Here is a 21,187-nt window from a genome sequence, read left to right on the forward strand (position 1 = left end):
GTAAATGACAGATCAATATATTCCTCGGTTGTTTCGAGCTTTTAACTCTTCGGCTTTGTGTCTCCATCCCATACATTTTTTAAAGTGACATTAGGAATAGTGAGAGTGACTGCGAAACTGTATTCTTGAGCGGAGGAAAACAGGACAAAGCCGTTGCCACAAGCGGCCTCTTTTTTTTTTTCAGGTCAAAAATGTCTTACAAATTTGAATCTCATTACCATGTCATGAATACGTCTTTGGGAATCCATTAGGCATTTCCTGCCTAAAACTACAATAAGAATTCACATTCAACCAAAAAAGAAAAGAAAGAGTGGGGAATGAGAATAAAGCCCCAGCGAGAACATTACTGTAAAGCTGTTTTAGCTCTTTCAGTCCACTTAAGAGGAGGCAGGAGAAAAAAAAGAAAGATGTGAGTGACTGACAGATGATAGCAATAAAAGTAAGAACAAACTGGCCATTTTACTGCGGTAGGGCCATTTGAGAAGGGATTATTAACTTGTCAGCATTTCAAACTGAGACACAACTTTTTCTCCTCCAAAACACATCCCCATGTCTCTGTTACTTTTATTAGAAAGTCTTAAAACCTTTTGACCCCAGAGGGCCTCCGTTATTGGCTGTTAATAGGGACTCGCTGGTCAGTGGGGAGACCCTAAGTGCCCTATTAATCATTTGTTTAGAGCTTGGGTCTATTTTGGAAGCTCTGTGTTTAGTGTGGGTTTAAAAATAGGAGGAGGCAGATTGAGACAGCAGTCCGCCACTCATCGCTCAAGCTGTCAGGACGCGTGGGCCCCTGGGGACGTGGGCAGGAGACCCCTCGAGCCACTGAAGTTCAAAGGTCGCAAGGTTTATCATTATTATCCACTTACTCTGTGGGCGCTGACAGAATCATTGTTGGTTTGATTGCTAAAAATAGAGGCTGAGATGCTGCTCAAAATCATTTCACTGAAGGTAATTTTAAAATCATTCTTCCACATAAACAGTCAAGAGTTGTATGTCAAAGCTCCGAGACACTGTAGTTTACATGCCTCAAGTAAATTTAGCAGTTCATGAATAATACACAAGCAAAGCAAATGCTGCTACATGCTTCCTACACCAAATGCCACAAGTAAGTGAGTTGTTTGCTGGCAGATTGACAGTGATGGGAAATAAAATGTCATGGGATCAAATCATTAATCTTGTCAAATATTGTCATATGACAGGGGAAAATACAGGTGTGGAGATTGCATCGGCTGATAAAACATTACTTACAGCCATTTTTCCAATAAGCGATGGACTCAGTGCTGTCAATATTTGGAGGGGATGTGAGGTATGCCCTAGCGAAGGCCATTTTGTGAGGAGCAGAGAGCCTGCTGGGAAAAATACAGTGGTTCATGCTGGGTCTCCGGGAAGCTGAAAAGCCACCGGCAAAAAGCTATGAATTATTTTGAGCGCAAAATACATTTTCTTTGAAGACTGTCGGGCCATTAGAGCCCTTTTGCTCCCTTTTAAATTGTTTTTATGCTGTGAGTAATGTTAACCTTTGCTTTTGTAGTCATGAAATTCTCTCTGCACCTTTTTCCCTCCTGGCACAAAGCACAGATGGGCTGGAAAAGCTGGAAATAAAGTATAGGAACCATTTACTGTGAGGAATGAAAAGGTGTGGGGAAGGAACTAAGGCTTTTATTCTGATGTCTATGGACCTCTGTTCCTTAGTACAGTACAGTCTCAATGTGCATAAGTATAAACCCATACACAGATAACCATGTTTTGTAATATCGCTCGAGGTGCATCTTGCAGCAAAAACCTTTTAAAATATTTCGCTACTACTCGTAACCTATGATCAGAAATGTCACTCTCATGACTTTTCATATCGGACTCACTTCTATAGTGAATGAAATAGGAAAAATAAATCTTTTCTCCATTTTTCTGGAGACCCCCTGAGATTCCCTCTAGGACGCCTGAGGGTTTCTGGACCTCTGGTTTGGACCCAGTGTTTTACATGATCACTGTGGAGCAATCACAAGATAAGAAGCCCCAAGGCACAGACATGTAGAGGGCCTCAACTCTTAACCCTACAGCATCCCTCCATATTGTTGGAGGTCGCTTTGCACATTTTCTGGTATTTTACAGGTTAACCCTTACTTTAAAGTGTTGTTGGTTAAATACTGTAGCATACTAATTATTATAAAAACCAACCAAAAGAAACCTGTTATGCTGTTTTTTTCAAGCAGGGCCGTTTGAATTTCTTTACTACTACCTAAGTATGCTTTGTGCATTAAAAAAAATTGATACTAGATGAGCCTTGATATCAGAAATGATAGGATCTGGATTAAATAAAGGGAGTGGGATATGGACAGTTTTGAATGAGCCCTACTTAGAAATGCTTATCGCAGTCACTCAAACAGGATCTTGAGTTGGTGCCCCAAGGCATCTTGGGTCCCTGTGCCTGTGTACTGGGCCCATGCATAGCGGTCACACATTCAGGCAGGGGACAGAATTTGATTTAATTGCCCTAGAAATTATTTTGATTGTTGTTTTTTCATTTAAAACAATAGTTTCTCCAACTATTTTTAACATGCATGTTTAAAATATAATCCGAATACAAAAAAAGATATATTTAATAATACATTTAAACACAGTAGGATAGATTTAGGCTCGTTATTTATTACAAAACAGAGGAAATGTGCTTTCACAGTGTGCACAAACAATAACAGCACAGATTTTAAGGCATTTTCATTCAGTAGGTCTAGTCAAATATAAGGCACAGGTGTAGAAAGAGTCTGTCTCACTGTAAAACAAACAAACAAACAAACAAACAAAAAAACCCCAACAAAAACACAAACAAAACCCTCACACATTATCAGATCAATTAAAAGATCTGATATTCCCAAGCCACTGACCAGTTAACCTCACGTGCCCCTGCACCACGTGCGCGGCTGATCCTCTTTCATCCTCCTTCCACTGCACCGGCGCGTGATCTCCATGGGAACGTCGTCACGCAGGAGGAAGTGAACGGGACGAGTTGACAGTTAGCTTGATTAGCATGGCAGCAAAGGTAAGCTGAGTTTTCAACTTCAGTTTCTCCTCTTTCTGGGGAGCTGTCGCACTGGCGGTGGTGCTGCTCAGTCCCGGGAGTGTCTCCTCTCCTCCTCTGCGCTGGTTAGGGCGTCTGCCTGGAGGGCTGTTAAATGCCGGTTAGCCTGCTAAGAGGATGTGCTCGGGGTTAACACTGGGCATAAGGCAATGACATTGAGGCTTTACTGTAGCCGGTTAACAAGTGAATGTACAGTTGGCTTAGTCAAACTGACTGAACTGTCTTTCAACAATGATACAAAGGGCAGTAATGACACTGCTTTTTAATTCATGCTGCCCAGACCCTCTGTCTCTAGGTTACCGATGTGTCTTGGCTAAAACCCGGTTGTGGTCATAGTTAACCTTTGCTAGCATGATGCTATATGTTGTAGCACCCCGCCATAAACTGTCTGTTTTAACAGTTTCTACAGGCTTGAGCCGTTTTAACATGGTTGTATTAGACATACTGGTTGTTTGTATACAACCAGCATGGGTTAGAAACTGGTTCACTCTCACATTTTCGGACATTTTGGGTGTTTCTCAAAGTCAAGGAAGGATCCTTAAACTGCTGAATTTCAAGAATCCTACCTCATCAAATCTCGCCAAACGACTAAGGATCCTTCCGAATTCCACCAAGGATGTGAGTCCTTCCTTCAGAGAGATTACAAGGATGCATGTGTATCCTCAGCAGGTATACATTACCCACAATTCTACACTTTCAGCATTGAATTTGCTGGGAGTGAAGGCAGGGCCTCTTCAATGAAACCTGCATAGTGGGATACTGACAAATATATCATTTATTTGCATTAATATCTCCAGGAGTTTATAATCATACAAGCGTTAAAAAAAAATCACTGACAGAAACCCCATAATTTATATTTTCAAATGTGTCCACTGCAGAACAATGCAATTTTTTAAATACCGTGATTTCGATACAACATAAAAGTGTTTAAATTTGTCATTTACAGCAGAGATGGAGCGCTAAGTGCCGCAAAAGTTTTGACTCTGAAAACACTGCTGGCATTTGTTTAAATTGTACAACGACATTAGAGAGTGCCAGAATTATCACAGTACCCTGAAACCCCCTGACGCACACCTGGGGGCACTCGTTAGCCTGTTCCAATGTGTGTTCATCAAATGCCAGGAAGGATTCTTGCCTTGCTTCTGTAGGACGAGTCCTTCCAAGGAAGTATCGTTGACTTTGAGAAACACTCTGTCACGTGGTGCCAAATCAAAATGTCAATGCCATTTTGTCATTCTGACATCGTGGACATTTTGACGTGTCATAGTTGGACATACATAGGTTAAATTGATAACATTAATAGGAGGCTCAACTCCATTAAGTGTCCCAGTAAGCTATCCCAGTGAACTAGCATGCACAATTTCAGTGCAATACCCCTTAGTGTAATGCAGCTATCATTATTGTTATTAAATACACCAGTGCTTTTTCTACTGACATGTCAATATGTCAACCATGAAAAAAGTCCTTTACACCAGCAACAAGTGGTCACAATTTAAATCTGAGGTGTTGCGAGATGATTAAGAGGAGAGGAAAAACTACACAAGACATCAAGAAACATATTTCTGCCACCCAAGATTAAGCTTGTGATAAACCGGTCTAAACCCAAGGTTCACTTACTGGCTTTTCCAAGAGCTTTCTAAATCTTCTGCCTTTTTCAATGACTGAGTAAACTCCACAGAGGGATACAGTCAAAAGCTCCATGAAAAGCCAGTAAGTGAACCTTGAGTTTAGAATATTTAATATGAGATGTTTGTCCCCAAGGTTAACAGTCAGTCTCTACGCTCAAAATTGTGTTTAATTTGACAGTTTCTTTTTTTGTCTCTTGGCTTGCCAGTTACTGGATACGTTGATGCACAATGCAAAGTTGGGCGTTTTGTATAAAAGTTGTGTTCACAGAAGTTTACTTTATGTCTTACAGACAGTTCTGCCTAGGAGGGCCGACCCCACTGAGTTGAAAGCTATTTTTGAAAAGGTAGGATTTTACCTATGCATTTTTTGTTTTCCCCTTTTGTGTTGGCCTCTTATGAAAGAAGCTTTTTCACTCATCATTCGATTTATGTTTGTTTCTTTTTTTTTTAATCAAATTGTAAGGCTCAGCGTGCGTCCTCCCTTGTGTCTCTATCTGTTTTTATCCTTACAGTATGCCAGCGTCAAGAAGAATGACGAGAGCTTCATGTCACCGCAGGACTTCGTGAGCCGTTTCCTACATGCCCACACAGACATCCGGCTGTCGGACGAGGCCACAAAGCTGCTGGCTGGAGTGGTGGATCAGAAGAAAGATGGGTTGGTATTCTGATGTTTCTCTTTTAGATGATCTGATGTCTCACATGAATTAAGATGCTGGTACACTTTGAATTTGAAACTGAATTTATTAGATAGTCCTTGCAGCTTAGAGGGTATAATTATAAAATAACTGCTGTTTTAAGTGGAATGATGTGTCACACGCAACGTGATCAATGGAAGGCAAAAATAGCCATAGATTTTTTGCAAAATGATGAAAATAGAGGATCAACAACAGAGTGTCTCATGAGGATTATACTGTTTGAAAATATCTCTGGCAGAAGTTGATGATGTGATGATGAAATTGCTACGCTGAGTCTCAGTTTAAGCCACAATTTTATCTTCTCATTAATATCAAGCAAACTGCTAAGTCGCAAGCTTATGAAAGACTCTTATCAAAGCTATCAGAGCATGTATTATTTATCCCTTTGATCCCGTGTGACTACCTTTCTAGTGTTATTTTGCATTTTATAAACAAACTTATGACTGAAACCTTTGGTGTAAAAAAATCACAGGATGGATGTTCATACTTGAATTATATAGCAAAGAGACATCAAACCACCAAAGGCCCCTTTCAGGTGTTTCCTTCTTTGTAGATACACCCCCAATTTCACACTTACTCCTCCCCCCATCCCCATCACCCCTGTTTTTTTTTTTTTTTTTTACATTAATATGTATGTATTTAATGATACATAATGATGGGTAATAAAATGTTAGGGTAAGTCAAAAAAGATAAAATAAAAAAAACACATTGCCATGGTAACCACCTGGGCTTCTACAAACAGCAAAGTGCACATGGCTGCGCAGTTTCATGTTATTACATCTGCTTTAAGGTGTGTGTGTGTGTGTGTGTGTGTGTGTGTGTGTGCGCGCACACAGAGGACGGTGAGATGGAGTAGTGGGGGTTTTGGAATTGGAAAAAGAGAGAGCAAGGCACACGCACGCGCACACACACACACACGAAAACACACACATGCACTGTAATTGCCTGTGCTATTCAGGAGCACTCCGTTGCATTGTGCGGCTTTGGAGCAGGATAAATGGTGGCCGTGGCATCAGGGTAAATCTATTAGGAACCCATGGCCCAGGCTTTGTATCTAAACCTCATTTTGGTTTTGTGGAGGGGAATGGAAATGATATGGGGGCAAAACAGGAAAAAAAAAGTCTGTTTAGACCCAGGTTTAGATGTGATTCGTTTTTTTTTTTTACAGTTGACATTGTAAAGGCCTTATGATGCTCGTACTTTACAATGTGTTATTTTCCTCCTGAACTTTGATAGATAAATGATTTGACGAGACAAAGAGTCTGGATGATTGTTCTGCAAACCTGTGTTTCACGAACACAAAACAGATGGATGTAAAAAGTAGAGATGCGGCAACATCAGCACCGTCAGTGGTAGCTGGAAACACAAATGCATTGTTTTTCGAGCGCTCATCCGAGCAAACCTTATGAAAGGAACAGGGCGCAAGACAAAACAAACCACTTTAGTGACTGTATTTTCATCCAGCTCGCCCGATCTCATGCAAATATGTTTGTGAACAATAAGTTTCGGTTGGTACATGAGCGTAGTATATTTGAAGCTCGTATGCCTGCTGCTGTTTTTGCCAGATAGGACTCCATTTCAGCAAGATGAGTCAGGGGTAATAGATTTAGCAGGGGGTCGGATGGAAGGCAGCATGCTAGCTTACTTTTCTTTTGGAGTGTATCTCTGTGAGAGAAATTTTACTTAGATGCCAGTGTGTGTTTGAGTGTATGTGTGGGGATGTAAACAGCGAAAATGCATTTGTCTGCCTCCCCGCGACTGTGTAAATCAGGGGATATAGTGACAGTCGTAACAATCTGTTATGTGGAAATCACTTTCCTCCTTCTTATTCTCACCGCTCCCAGTGAGACAGAGAGATGGATAGAAAGACATAAGAGAGAGAGAGAGAAAGAGAGACTTTGGAGGGTGGAGATGTCTCAATTTCCAAGAATCAAATGTTTTGTGTATGTGTGCACTGACGCACGGAGCTTCTGGATGGTTTAAAGATTTTTCCTCTTTCACTCGACTATTTATATCCTCTCTTTTCCCCCCTCTGCTCTCACTTTCTTTACACTCTCACATACCATAATGCACTCTAAGCTTCCTCCATTTCATTTTGGCTCCTCCGACTCCCTACCTTTCTGCTTCTCTATTCCGTCTTCCCTGGGATATTTTGATAGAAGCATCTGTTCAAGTGTGAAAAACCCCTCTTCCCCCATAGACTCTTGGAGGTTTGGAGAAAAAAGAAAAAAAACTTTGTTAAGGGAGCGTGCTGGGAAAATAGCAGTCTGCCAGCTGCTGTGGGTATTCTGGACTTGTACTGGTGGGTGTCCACTCTTAGAAACCGAACAGATACTGGCAGCTAGCACTCATCTGGGTGTGTGTGTGTTTTGGGGTGTTTGTTGTGTGTGTGTGTGTGTCTGCATGCAAGCACGCTCTAGGTGGGTGGAAGGCTGTCAGTAACAATGCCAAGATGCCAGGGACAGGGGATTATTGAAGCCCCTCTAGGCCCCTCTCTCCCACTACTATCAACGAAGGAGAGCTGTCTTTCTATCAGCCGGGCCTAACCAACACCATGCATTTATGTTACTTGTAAACAACGTTTCCAAGGCTGGTTTTCGGTTCAGAGGAGTGTATTTGGACGCCTGCTGAGAGGAGACAGAGATAAAAGCCGGGTGGTGAAGATAAGATAAAAACAAACAAAAATATATGGAATATAGGGTGGAGTTTTTTTTTGCCGGATGGACGTAGCAAAGACAGTTTAAATTGCGTTGTATTGGCATCCTAACAAAAACATCATTCAACTGTCATCCGTAGAAGCACATGCTAGAATCAAGTCTTTGTTTATGTCTTGTGTGTTACATCTCTCGTCTGATACATGCCATGGATATGTCTGCGACTGTTTTAAAGATTTAGCAAAATCCTGCAGAGGAAAGTCAGCACACAGTACACTGAAGAGATGCCATACTGCAGTATCACATTAGCCCTGTCTCCGAAGTTCATCCCGGGCTGCGTACATGGATCGGGCAGCCCTGGACACATGCCATAGCAGTTGATGGTTGGGAGATGCTGTCGGTTGATTTGATTATTGAGTGTCTCGTTGGGGTTGGGTCCACATAGCAAAAACGACGGCTTCCCCCTCTCATGGTAATCATTTTGCAGCCGTCATGGCGCTGCTAATCAACCATCATAAGCTTCATCCCCGGCTACAGAGCTGTGTGTAAATGCTTACGAGTATGTGGAATGTTTCTCGTGTGTGTTATGGAGATGCCCCCTGGATCTTGTCTGGACTCTCTGGTCTAAACCAAAGTCCAATCCCTTCATGATCAACAGCCCTCTCGGTTACACTAATATGCTGATTATCCACGTCTGGGAAAACACAGACAGGACGACCAGCGTGCATGTAAATTGATGCGTGTGAAAAAGAAGAAATCTGATTTTTTTTCCCCCCTCGGTTCTGTCTGGGAACACTAGCTCTCTGTGAGTCTTTGCACTGCAGCCCGTACCTGCTTAAACTCCTTCATTAACCTCTGAGGTATAATTTCAGAGTGTACTATACATCTGTCACAAACGAATGATCATTATCGGAGAGTTTGATAGTATTCCAGCAGTGTGAGCGGCAATGGTATTGGTTTTGTTTTTAGCAGTGGATCCACGGTCGCAGCAGTGTGCTTTTGTGCCCCCTTCCACCTACTTGCCATCAGCAGGGCCCCGCTCTTAAGAACTACCTGCTTAGTTAATAAAACAATTAGTCTTGCCTTTGAAACGACAGCTGATTTGCCACTGAGGAGAACTGTATGCTCACTTTTATTCCCTCTCCATATTTCTCTTTTGCTCTCATTCCAACACACACATCTATTATTTTCTGGAAGCATGGTGAACGCCAGTATGTATTTCTAAGTTTTTATTGAAACCAAATGCTGATCCGAGTCATTTGTGTTGACTGTTTGGCTTCTATGTGTTTTTGTTTTTTTTTTTCATGGATGGTTGATGGGAGGAATAATATCTTTGCAGACAACATGCAAAACCCACTAATCTAAACATGCTTTTCAACTCAGGTATCTCTGGCAGTCACCAATTTATATTTCCCTTTTTCTGGTATTGTGGTGACAGGGGCTGCCAATACCAGTTTTTGGACATCGAAGCTTCAGTGATAAATACCCACAATGAATCGTAGCTTCAGCTGGGTGATGGTGGTAGTGGTTTTGGGGGGGTGGTAGTCTGACTCACTGGGTGTAGACTGTGGCTATAAGCTTACCATTGGGCCACTGATTTTGGCCGACTAGCACCCTTCCATCCACTATCTGCGTGTAACCATTTCCAAATCCCCTTCACAACTGCAAACAACAACAATCTCAACAACTTAAACAACTTCACGCTAAAAAAAAATGGCAAGATGTGGATCATGCGATAAGGCATACCATTTTTGTTTCGGTGAATTGTTGTAAAGATCTACAACGAATAAAAAAAAAGTAGTAAACGCACCTCGGAAAATCCCAGACACCGTCTCGCAGGATTGTCATGCCCCTGATGCTTATCCATTTTCTGACACATTGGAGTTGATTTGCCACATCTTTTAACTATGGCAGCTGCATGCCCCAGTGACATTGACTTCACGAGTGTTCTGATCCGTTCCACTTCACACAAGCTTCTGTGATATTGTCATATTAATGTTCTGTTATACAGCCAGGAAACCATTTGTGGTTTTAACAGGTTCGATGAGTACCTCCAGAGCTTAAGTATAGTCAGGCTTCCCCTTAAGGGCAGTGATTATCAAGCTATCTTTTTTTTTTTTTTTTTTTTTTTTGGTCACTAAAAGTTGAATCACACAGTGACATACAGCTGTTAATGTTTTTTGGTGGTGCTTTCTTTTGCGGGTCCTTTTTAATGTGCAAATGTTCCAAAAAGACAAGTTCACCTCCCACTCTTTTTTGCAGGAGCACCATCTGCATCCTAGTGTCGTCCAAGATGGCTGTGATTGGTTTAAAAAAAAAACAAAAACAACCCAGACTGTTTTTTTTCTCCTGTAGCAAAAGGATTATCAGTGATTCCAGACTTTTCTCTAGCATTGACACAGAGCTGTAGAGATAGGTCTGGCTACGTAAGACTACGGAGGCTTAAATGAGTGACAAGTTGATGTACCTTAAAAAACGTAACAATTAGCCACTTTTTAACATGCAGGTCGCAGTATTAGCCATGATAGCTTTAACTTTATAAGATAGCTAAGCTGTTACCTACAGTTTTCAGGTGAGCTTGTTGTAGATTTGTGACATACTAGTTTCCTTTCGCATATCTGACTTGACTTTTGTGGGTCATCTTCGCAAATTTCAAAACTATTCCAGATGCTTGACTTTTTCGACATGTTGCAAGTGTATCTGTAAGCCTGTTACATGTGGTCAAACTGTCCCAGTTTCAGTCGCACCGGATAGTGACTGAATTAGATGAGATCAAGTCAGAGCCACAAAACTTTAGTTAAAATGTCCCTGTGTGAGACTGAAAAATTCCCCTCTCACCCGCCAATATATATATTAGGGATGCACCGAATATTCGGTAACCGAATATATTCGGCCAAATATTGCAAAAAAACACACATTCGGTATTCGGTGGAATAAGTTAGAAGCAAGGCCGAATAATAGCGGTGTGTTTTGATAACGCAATCAAACAGCGTGCCGTGACCGGCTGAGTAAAATGTCGGCAGTGTGGCGATCCGTCCGTCACCACACTCGCATTTGTGACTAAAAATAGTTTTGAGCGAGCAAAATAGGCTTAAATCATTCAGTACGCTGTGCGAGCAGCCTACAGATTTCAACCACCAGCAGAAACGAAAGGCGAATCCCACCGATTGTGGGTTGAACGGGGGTCACAGACACAGACAGTAATGCATTACTGTCAATTATGCCGGCCATCGGCTTACCGGGCGACGGAGAAGTCGGCTCCAATAATATCCTCTTCTTGGCGTCATGACTGCCCAGAAGTACCTCAACAGCTGAGCCAGAGGAGTGTCAGAGGAGAAACGAGCCGTTCACGGCCCACAAACCTCACCGCACTTTAGGGACTGTTCTTTACTTATGAAGGGGAGGAAGGTGGCTGGTTGATTCTTATTTTATTTATTTATTTTATTTTGATCCCCCTATGTTAATCACTCATTGATGCTGTTTTTGAAGTATGAATAAGTCAATAAGTAATTTATTCCATTGAAATATCATTGATGTAGCCTATAATAGAAAAGTGATTTATTTTTTTATAAATGACAAAAGGCTCATTTGCCTCATTTTCGCTGTGGTATCGTCATACTACTCAGAACCATGATACTTTCACTGGTATTGTACAGTGGGATCCAATTTTGGTACCATGACAACACTAATCTGGAGGGGGTTAATCTGCAAAAACTAATGAAAAACTGAACAACGATATTCGGTATTCAGTACTCGGTATTTGGCCAAGCGTTTAATATTATTCGGCTTCGGCTTCGGCTCCGGCCACAAATTTTCATTTCGGTGCATCCCTAATATATATACATATATATCGTTTTGGCGATGATTACCATGGCAATGATCGAAGCATTTATATCAGCCCTAATTTTGATTTTGATAACAATACTTTTGTAAGTGCACAGCTCTTTTCCTCCTCAGTCCGTTCATCTACACAGTACTATGTCTGCGTATAAGGATGCACATCAGCACCCACATGCAAACCCGAAACACTCAGACTCCAAACAAACACGTCTAAATTTCATCCGTACCATAATTAATTAAAAATGTAATCATTGCACCCCCCGTCCTTCTCCGTACTCCCCCCTTGGAAATTGAAATAGGTTTAATAGATGGATGCTCACTCGCTCATTAGCACTGACCCCTTCTGTAATTATCAGAGCCATTTGTGAAATTCATAATGGACTTGCAGCAACTGTGAACCAGGGCCTAAATAAAGGCGAGACTGCGTGGTCCAGTTCCCCACAGCAGGGCTCTCCCTTGGGGGCTCTCAGCGTGTTCACACAATAGCAGTGTTTATGTTTATTTTTTCTTGTTAATGATGTATGTGGGCATTTTGCGTTACTATAGAAAGACGGGAGATAAAAAAGTGTTAGTCAAAACACTGACAAACTTGCAAAGAGAGGCAGCGGTATAATTAGAAAACTAATGTGTTTATTTCCAACTCATAGTTTTGTGTTTCTTGTGTTGATGCAGACAAATTTGTTCCCCATTTAAATTTTTTTTCCACGTTGGCTCGTCTTGACTTTAACTCTAAACCACATATTGTATTACGTTTATATTGACTGGAATTATATTTCCTTAACTGGCTCCCAGCTCCCTCCTCGCCTGTCTACTTGTTTAAAATGGCACACTAAAATATAAAACTTCATATTTAATCATTTTCTTTCTGTTGGTGTAAAGTTGGCTCTCTCTATACCAGCTGCCAGCTCAGACTGGGAACACACACTGAGCTTTTTAAATTGTTTTATTTTCTTGCTGTCACACTCGATGAGTTTATGACATTACATATGGAATAACAGACTACTGGATAAAAGGCCTCTTGAATTGCGCGTGGCACAGATTGATAGGCTGTCTAACTGTGCTGGTTTGCCACTGTGTGGCAGTAATTACAATGGAGTTTGTAGTTTAATGCAGTGTTAAAATAGCTTGTTTTTTAATTTAATATTTTATTGTAAGAGTGCAACTTAGGTTAAGTCTTTTAATTATGTGACTAAATGAATATCAAAGACTGTGTCTCACATTTGTAACTGATTAAAGATTTATACAGGGAACTTGAAACATGAATAGAGCAAATCAACTCAATTGACAGCATTTAGCAGTCTCTCACAGTTCTGCCTATGCTCTTACCTTCTTTCTTTCTTTTTCCTTTCTTCTCTCTCCTCTTCAAGGTTGATCTCCTTTCAGGAGTTTGTAGCATTCGAGTCAGTGCTGTGTGCCCCGGACTCCCTCTTCATGGTTGCCTTCCTGCTGTTTGATAAAGCAGGCAGTGGAATGACCACTTTTGGTAAGCAGCTCTGCCTCTGATTCATGGGGTTAGACAGAATAATGCTACAGTGAAAGCGTTGTACTGAACTATTACCATTTGTATGGCAGGTGCTGTTATGTGCTTAGCAAGAAAGGCTCACACACTTTGAAAAGTACATACTTCAGAAACTTATGATCACTAATGTTATGAAGAGATTTCTTGCCCATTTTCAAATATTGGTATAAATGTATTTATCACATCTTGTCGTCCACTCTTCTGGGAATGTTGTTTCTTCATATATTCTGTAGGCGCTTTACTTCTTCTCTTCAAAAACTGAGATAATTCTGTTGTCCTCTTTGTTGGTAATCAGGGAAACCAAGTCACAAACACAGTCGCTTTATTGAAGATATTTAAAGATTTATAACTTAATGTTATCATGTAACTTAATATAAAAGTTCAAGTCTTATCACTGCTTTGTTTCTTTGCAGTTGACATTTGAGCACTGAGCATGTTTCCCTGAACGCAACACTGAAGAAGTTTTCATACAAACTCCTTCTTTATTTATGTAAGGGTCTGACCTCTGCTCATCTATTTTCTTAAAAACCAAACTGCTGTATGTGGTACTGCATCTTGCCTGTAAAGAAGATAAGGTTAGGTTTGGAGGTGGAGAGGGCTGGTAGCAACTAAAGGATGGAGATGAAGATGGAGGAGTGTGTGTGTGTGTGTGTGTGTGTGTGTGTGTGTGTGTGTGTGTGTGTGTGTGTGTGTGCTCGCACATGATTGGCACCATTACCCTGATGCCTGGAATCTCCGAGGTGAAAAGGGAAGACATTTGTACTCGTTGCTTATTTCACATTTGCCTAATTGATTTAAACAAGTCTAATGCCAGCCTTCTGTAGGTGTGCGAGGCGTTAGCACATTAGGCTTGATTTGAAATGCAGCGCACACATCCCGCTCGCAAACAGGGAAGAGTAAGTGAATTTCATTTTAATTGTTGCTGTCGACAGGGTGCAAGATCATTGCGGGTGATTATATATGCACATATGTAAATTCTCATATTTAAAAGGATCAATTAGAGTGACGTTGTCTTGGTGGCAATTAAAAGGTCTGCTGTTTTTCTGCGTCTCCCAAAGGTTAATGAATATCCCAATGCCTGTGAGTTATGAGACTCACATACAAGTGGAAAATTGCATGAAAAACATACCACACATCATGCCATGCACAAACACTGACTACAGTGTCTGCCACTTGCATCGGGCTACCATTTCACCAAAAGCAAATAACTTGTGACTGAGATTATAGACTTGTCAAAGTTGCTTTATTGTGATGCATTACAGAATTCTGCCTTTTTCTCCCCTGCTCCCTTTTCCCTCGTTGCTGTTCATCAGACTAAAGAGCCTCACCAAGGCACAAAATAAAGAGCTGCCTTCTTTATTACCTATTAAAAACATTAATAGCTGATACTTACGTCGCATTAAAGGCACGTTTGTTTTCCCATGCAGTAAATGTCTATGTTCTGATTTCTTTCATTTTTCTATAAAGCCATTTTTATTTGATAATAACCTGAGTAATTTCTGTTAAGTACAGGCGGCTCAGTGCTCTGAATTCTTAGCGCTTAAAAAAATAAATGCGTAATTTGGTGGAATGTCGAGTTCATAAAAATTGCAATGTAACATGGCATATGAAATGCAGTTGTGCCTCAGCCAGTGAGACAAAAAAAAAAAGAAAAAGCTAAAGAGGACTGAGTGTTGACAGGTCTATAAAAGCTGATAATATAAACGGCAGGCTCTGGAGCGGCCTCTCCTTTAAAGAGTTAAAGGCTGTATATTTATTGCCTCATTAAAGTGTAAAAAAAACAATGCACAAGCTGTCTTCCTTCAGAAGGTAAGGCTGAGCTGAAGTAAATATCACCTTTCTCTTTCTCTCTTTTCCCCTCCCTGTCTGTCTTTATAAAAAAAATAGTTTCTTTCCTTTCTCCACTCGTTCAGCGCAGCTTGTTTGGTAATAAGAAACAGGTCGCTCTATTGGTTTGTTTTTGTTTCTTTAGTAAGGCTGTAATTTAGGACTCATGTTCAGTGTCTCTCCACTCCGCTGGCTGCAGAGAGGCTTAGAGGGTTCAGGCAGAGGAACATAAGTGAGAAGAAAAGGCTTTCCCTCTGAATACAGAGCCTACACAGCTCAAACAAGTTCTGCCATGTGTCATTCAAGACTGATTTAGAGTTGAGGAGCTTAAGTCTCAATCAGAGCAGAATTGTGTGCTGCAGATTGACGTTGACATTTTGTCACAAACAGTCATAGACTTTTTTCTTTTTCAACCAAAATCAAATAATTACTAATGTTAACCGCAAGATAGGAAACACATGCTGTTTGTTAAGGCCTGACGCACAAGACTTTGTATCGACAGACTTTATTAGAGCAAACTAAAAGAGGAAGAAGTATTTGATAATTGTTTGTTATAAAAACATGAACATTCAGAGAGGATTTTAATGGAGGTGATTGCCTTATACGCGGTTAATGTATGCGTATTAGCCTTAAAAGTGTGCAGCCTGTTAAACCTAAACAGAACTGTTATTCCATCATTGTAAAGGATTTGAAGAAACACTGTTTTGCTTAAGCCTCATTGCTTACTGATATTTGTTTAAATTGTCTATATTGTGCATATATCAACACAGGAAGTCCGTGATGGATTAAACTAAGTACATTTACTCAAGCACTGTACTTGAGTATAATTTTGAGGTACTTGTTCATGAGTGCTTTCATTTTATGTTACTGATATCTGTTATATGGTTGAAGTTAGCTTCAGCTTGACTACCTACTTACACATTAATGCATAAGTAAAAATATCTAACAATCACATGGGATGTTTTTCTAAATATGCTATAAAAATATCCCCGTATGCAATTAACTCGCAATGTCTGCTTTAAGCAGTCAAAGTCAGGGTCAAGCAAGGATAATAAATCAGACACCCCCAAAAAAGGGGGCTCTGGGCTAACAAACTGTATCTCACACTGAACATTCACTGTTACATTCATCATTTACTGCTAACCTAACGTCCAGCTCACCTGCTGGTCCTAAGTGTGGACACACCGTCTCTCTCTCTCAGGCTGCAATCCACTCAGCTGTTTTCTGACAATGTTTACATTTAGCTTTATTTTGTCCTGTATTGTGCCTACATGACCGACATGGCATCTTTATGTACACCAGCTCATTCTCAGTCGTTTTGTTTCTGCGACTTGAAATGCAGGGTTGAGTAGGGGAGACCGGGGGCAATTATAGCAATTTTTGATTTGACATTTCTACTCTAAAACGTCTTCAACTATTAAGATTTTTTTTGTGTGTGTGTGTAGATAACTTGTGTCTGTGTTCTTTTTGTTAACAGCCATCAGTTGTTTTTACAAGCAGTGATAAGAGTCACAATGTTGATTGAAACACTAGATGTCAAATGTTACATCTGTCCACATGTGCATATGTAATAGCATATGGGGTATGGGAAGCATTTTATTAAATGTAATTGACATCTACAACTGTAACCAAATACGTATCTAAAGCCTTGCTCATGTCAGCACTTGTGCAAAATAAAACTTACGCACTTCAGCACTCCTCCTGGAAAAAATCAAAGGGGAAACACTATGTTTCCTGGAGGAATATAGTGTTTCCCCAAAAAAATTTGATATTAGTAAGTCAACTTAGAAATAGTAAAATCAAACAATTTTAGCCTCTTTTTAGGTGTCAGCAGTGAAAACGAGTCATCCTTAACATTGCTGAAGAACAATTTGATACGAAACAGGATGTAGGCTCTACAGGATGATTTTTTTTTTATATAAGCAAGCATCATGCTTTTCCCAAATGATGCATAGGTTTTTAGGCTTTCTATGATCTCAGATGGCTTAAAAAATAGTTCTTATAGCTGCGGTAACTATGGAGCATGCCCCCCCCCCCCCGCCCCCCACCTAGGTGTGAGCTGAGCCCCGATTATATACAATCTCTAGCTCCGGCCCTGCTATTACTTTGTATGTAGGACTTTTACTTGTAATAAAGTATTTCTACAGTTAATGTCTTTACTTTTACTTAAGATAAAATAACAATGCCACTACCTCTAATACTGGCACACTGCCGAATGGAGTTGTTGCATCTTGTTATTATGCTGTCAAATGCAACATTTCACCACTCAGTCGTTAGTAAAGCCGCATCTTGTCTCTTTTTGTCTCCACAGAGGATGTGAAGCAGGTCTTCAGCCAGACCACCAATCACCAGCACATCCCCTTTAACTGGGACTGTGACTTCATACGGCTGCACTTTGGCGCAGAGAGGGACAAGAAGCTCAGCTACGGGGAGTTCACCCAGTTCCTCCTGGTAGGTTTCACGGTGATCACCTGCTTCGCATGCCAATTTTTCCCCACTCTGCTGATGTGAAAACACCGTCATTGTGTCTTTGTTTTGCCTCTTTGTTTCTCTGTGTCTCTGTCTTTTTGTCTTTTTAACTAACTCTGTCTTCTTTCTATTATCCAGTGGCCATCAGTGATAGTCAATAAATCTGTATCAGCTGATTTATGTGTCTGTGCACATTGTCTTATCATCACATATAGTTTACAGGCTGTTAATACAATCCTGTCATCTCACTGTATTGTTAGATACTTATCTAAGCTTAGCCAGGCGAATTCGGGCGCGTGCAGACACACGGATTTTCCCGATCCCTCTCAAACACAGCCCTACATATTGACCAGATTAGTCATTAATGAAACACTGAGGTTATATATTTGGGATATTTTTGGCATTTGTTTCCCATTAGCTGACGTACACCTAGCATTACTCAACTCCACCTACTCTGCAGCAGGTAGAGACGCTGTTCTACCTCCATAAATAGTATAGCTGGAATATTCCTAGTGTATTTGTGGTGTGTGAGCCATTTTCCAATATGATGTCTAGACTTAAATCAGGCCTAAGCAGGGGGAGGCGGTGGTGGGGGGTAGGAGAGAGGGCCTGAGCTGTGCCAAGTTTGCATCCACACTCACCATGTATCTGAATGAGCTTTTTATATTACACTTAACGTAGACCAGATGGCTTACACACAGTGGGCAGCAGCCCATGGATATTGGGACATTGTTATACGTGCGTGCGTCCTTGTGCGTGCGCTTGTAAACTTACAAGATGCGTGTCTGTACATACTGTCTGTGCGGTTCTGGGTATGTGTCTGTGTTTATCTAACTTATCTGCTTTACCGTATGCACAAGCAGTGGCATGCAGTCTTTGTGCATCTGTGTTTATGTCAGTGTTTGTGTATTTGTGTGTTCTTGTTTTTGCTCGTGTGTGTGTGTGTGTGTGTGCATGTGTACAAGTCTGTGGCGCTGTGGCCAGGAGACGCTGTACTTTGCATTGACAGTGTGCCCAGTCCTCTCCCAGTCAGTCACTCAGTGGTTTCCAGCTCCTCACAGCAGCATGCCGCCAGCAGCTGAGTCGCACTTATTGCTCAATATGAAATGCACATTTCCTGCTTATGCTCTCTGTATTTGATCAGTTCTTGTAGCTTTTGATTCATGCCTTAATATATGGCAGAGGAAAGAGAATGTCACCTTACTGCAGAGATATTCATCAGAGAATTTAAAGTGTTGTAAATATCGTCCTGCTTGTCATCTTTTATCACTTGTTTCATGAGTATATGTTACAATTATATGACAAATATTTTACCTTAAGGGATCTTATGCTGTCTTGGGTTCCGTTAAATTGTGTCACATTAATAAGGCACATTCATATAATTGTGATAGTGTATTACTTACTGCAATTACAGTACTTAGGTACAAGTTAAATTCAGATATTGACAGTTCATTCTTTACAGTGTGTTATCAGCGACTCCAGTGATTGACGACATGGCAATTAGGAAAGGTACAACAACATTTCCTGAACTAGAATTTAAACCTGTGCAATTACTACATACTTTGTGATTGCACTACTACCCAACGCTGTTATGATACTTTTGTTAACAGGCAAAGCCTTCGTAAATGTCAGCCAGAAAAAAATAGTACACTGAGCAGCTATAAAAGTTGTCAGAGTTGTGAAAACCAACACACTCCCAAACACACACACACACACACACACACACACACACACACACACACACACACACACACACACCATTTTCTGAATATTTGTCAGTTATTTTTATAATTCCCTACCACCCCCCCCCCCAAGAATGTTCCCATCCTTTATTTCCTCCCCTTCCTGCCATATATGCATGTGTTTATTGTGTTTTTCTGCCATTGTAACCACGCCACTGCCAGATGCTCACAAGATGGGATTATCGGGGAAAACGTTTGCGCCGCATATTTCTCACAAGGGCTCTCTCTGGCCAATTACTGTCTTGATGGAAGCCAGAGATTCTCACCAATTACATGCATTTTTCCCGTCTCACGCGTGGACGCCGGCCAAGGCTCAGCTCGCACTGTCAGCGTGGTGTTGTCTCTGGCAATGGTATTACCGATGTCCAGAGAAGTGGCACATAGTAGCCCATATTATAAATCCTGGCAAGTAAAGGGCTTGAATTACATGGAGGGGACACCACATGTCCCACTTCTTTTCCCAAGCACTTAAAAAAAGTGAATTGTTGGCATTGCTTAGATTTTAAAAGTCCCAATTATATGTTTGACTCTCCCAAGAATCAGTGGGCAGCCCTTAACATCACTGTGTAGAGGGCTCACTGGCACATGTAAATGAGCAGTTGTGCTTAAGCTTCCCCTTGTATAGCTTTAGCCCTGTGCTGACAAGAAGCAGGGATTGGAAAAGAGAGATGCAATCCTGCTCCACTCATATCTATTGTTTAAGTTTTGATGAGAGGGGGGAAGAGAATCACAGCCATTGAAAACAAACAGAGGTGGCTTGTCATGTGTTTTTATTCTCGTCCAAGGACAATTAAAGTGACTGCAAATGCCTTGGCGGTCTCCTTTTGGCTGTCTTAAGCCCCGAGCTTTATGTCTCCTGCCTCCCTTGCTCCTCTCCTCCTCCTTGCTCCTCAAATAAAAAACATGTCCCTGAAACACTCATACAGTTGCTGCAAGGTTTTAAGAGGCTGAGACTATAAACTGCTCCGTCCCCTGGACCACAGTTGTTTTGTTGCTCTCTGTGGTTGGTGTGTGGCTTTTCAGACTTTCGACTTGTCCAGAGAAACAGGATCTAATTTTTTTCGTCATTTACAGATGGACACAAACACAAAGATAAACGCTTATTTTTGCACATGCACACAGTCACACATGCAAAACATTATCTTCCTCACTTTCCTTTTTTTGTTTTGACTTTAAATATTCAGCTCTTCTCCTCCCTCTCCTCTTCCCGATTTATTCCACACCAAAGTGTTTTGACCTACTCACAACCGACCGGAGAAGTGAGTCACGACACTCAGGATGCTGACACCAAAATATCTCACCTTATTTACCTTGGGAGTGTTTACATGTGTCAATCTCTCTTCGTTTCCTCGCTTTCCACTCACTTATACACTCTCCGGAGCCCCTGCTGTGCTCATAGGTGATACTGACACACGGCTGCTACATTTGCTGTTTTTGCAAATCTGGCTCTTTTGTTGCAATGTCTATTCTTACTCCCCTCCGGTCTCCACTCAGCTTTGTGTAAATGTCACTCTTCCCCAGTCGGTTTCTCTTGGGTGCCGCAAATTTAGAGTTCGATCAGTTATGCTGTCAGTGAAATATCACTCAAATTCAACACAACAATAAGTCATAGCCTCATAGGGTTTTGTGTTGTGGTAATACCACTTTTTTGAGTTCCATTTCTAACAATAACATCTGAATCAATCAATTGAATAATGCCATGCATGCTCAAAATTTAATCAGTCCCCCTTCAGCACTTTT

At 41.0% G+C, this 21,187-nt stretch overlaps 1 protein-coding gene across 2 annotated transcripts in view; it reads left to right on the forward strand.

Moving 5' to 3' along the window:
- The first annotated feature begins 2,719 nt into the window (after positions 1 to 2,719).
- Positions 2,720 to 21,187, forward strand: part of LOC125905232 (calcium-binding mitochondrial carrier protein Aralar2) — a 57,839-nt gene continuing 39,371 nt past the window's right edge. Inside the window, exons 1-5 of one of the 2 annotated variants that reach the window (XM_049603129.1) lie at positions 2,720 to 3,034; positions 4,992 to 5,045; positions 5,214 to 5,356; positions 13,258 to 13,373; positions 17,548 to 17,687. In XM_049603129.1, coding sequence (XP_049459086.1) covers positions 3,023 to 3,034; positions 4,992 to 5,045; positions 5,214 to 5,356; positions 13,258 to 13,373; positions 17,548 to 17,687 — 465 coding nt within the window. In that variant the 5' untranslated portion in view covers positions 2,720 to 3,022. Of the gene's footprint in view, positions 3,035 to 4,991; positions 5,046 to 5,213; positions 5,357 to 13,257; positions 13,374 to 17,547; positions 17,688 to 21,187 lie in introns of those variants that run through there. The other variant, XM_049603131.1, reaches the window with a different exon arrangement.

The sequence above is a fragment of the Epinephelus fuscoguttatus genome, linkage group LG17 (assembly GCF_011397635.1).
Source record: "Epinephelus fuscoguttatus linkage group LG17, E.fuscoguttatus.final_Chr_v1".
Lineage (NCBI taxonomy): Eukaryota > Metazoa > Chordata > Actinopteri > Perciformes > Serranidae > Epinephelus > Epinephelus fuscoguttatus.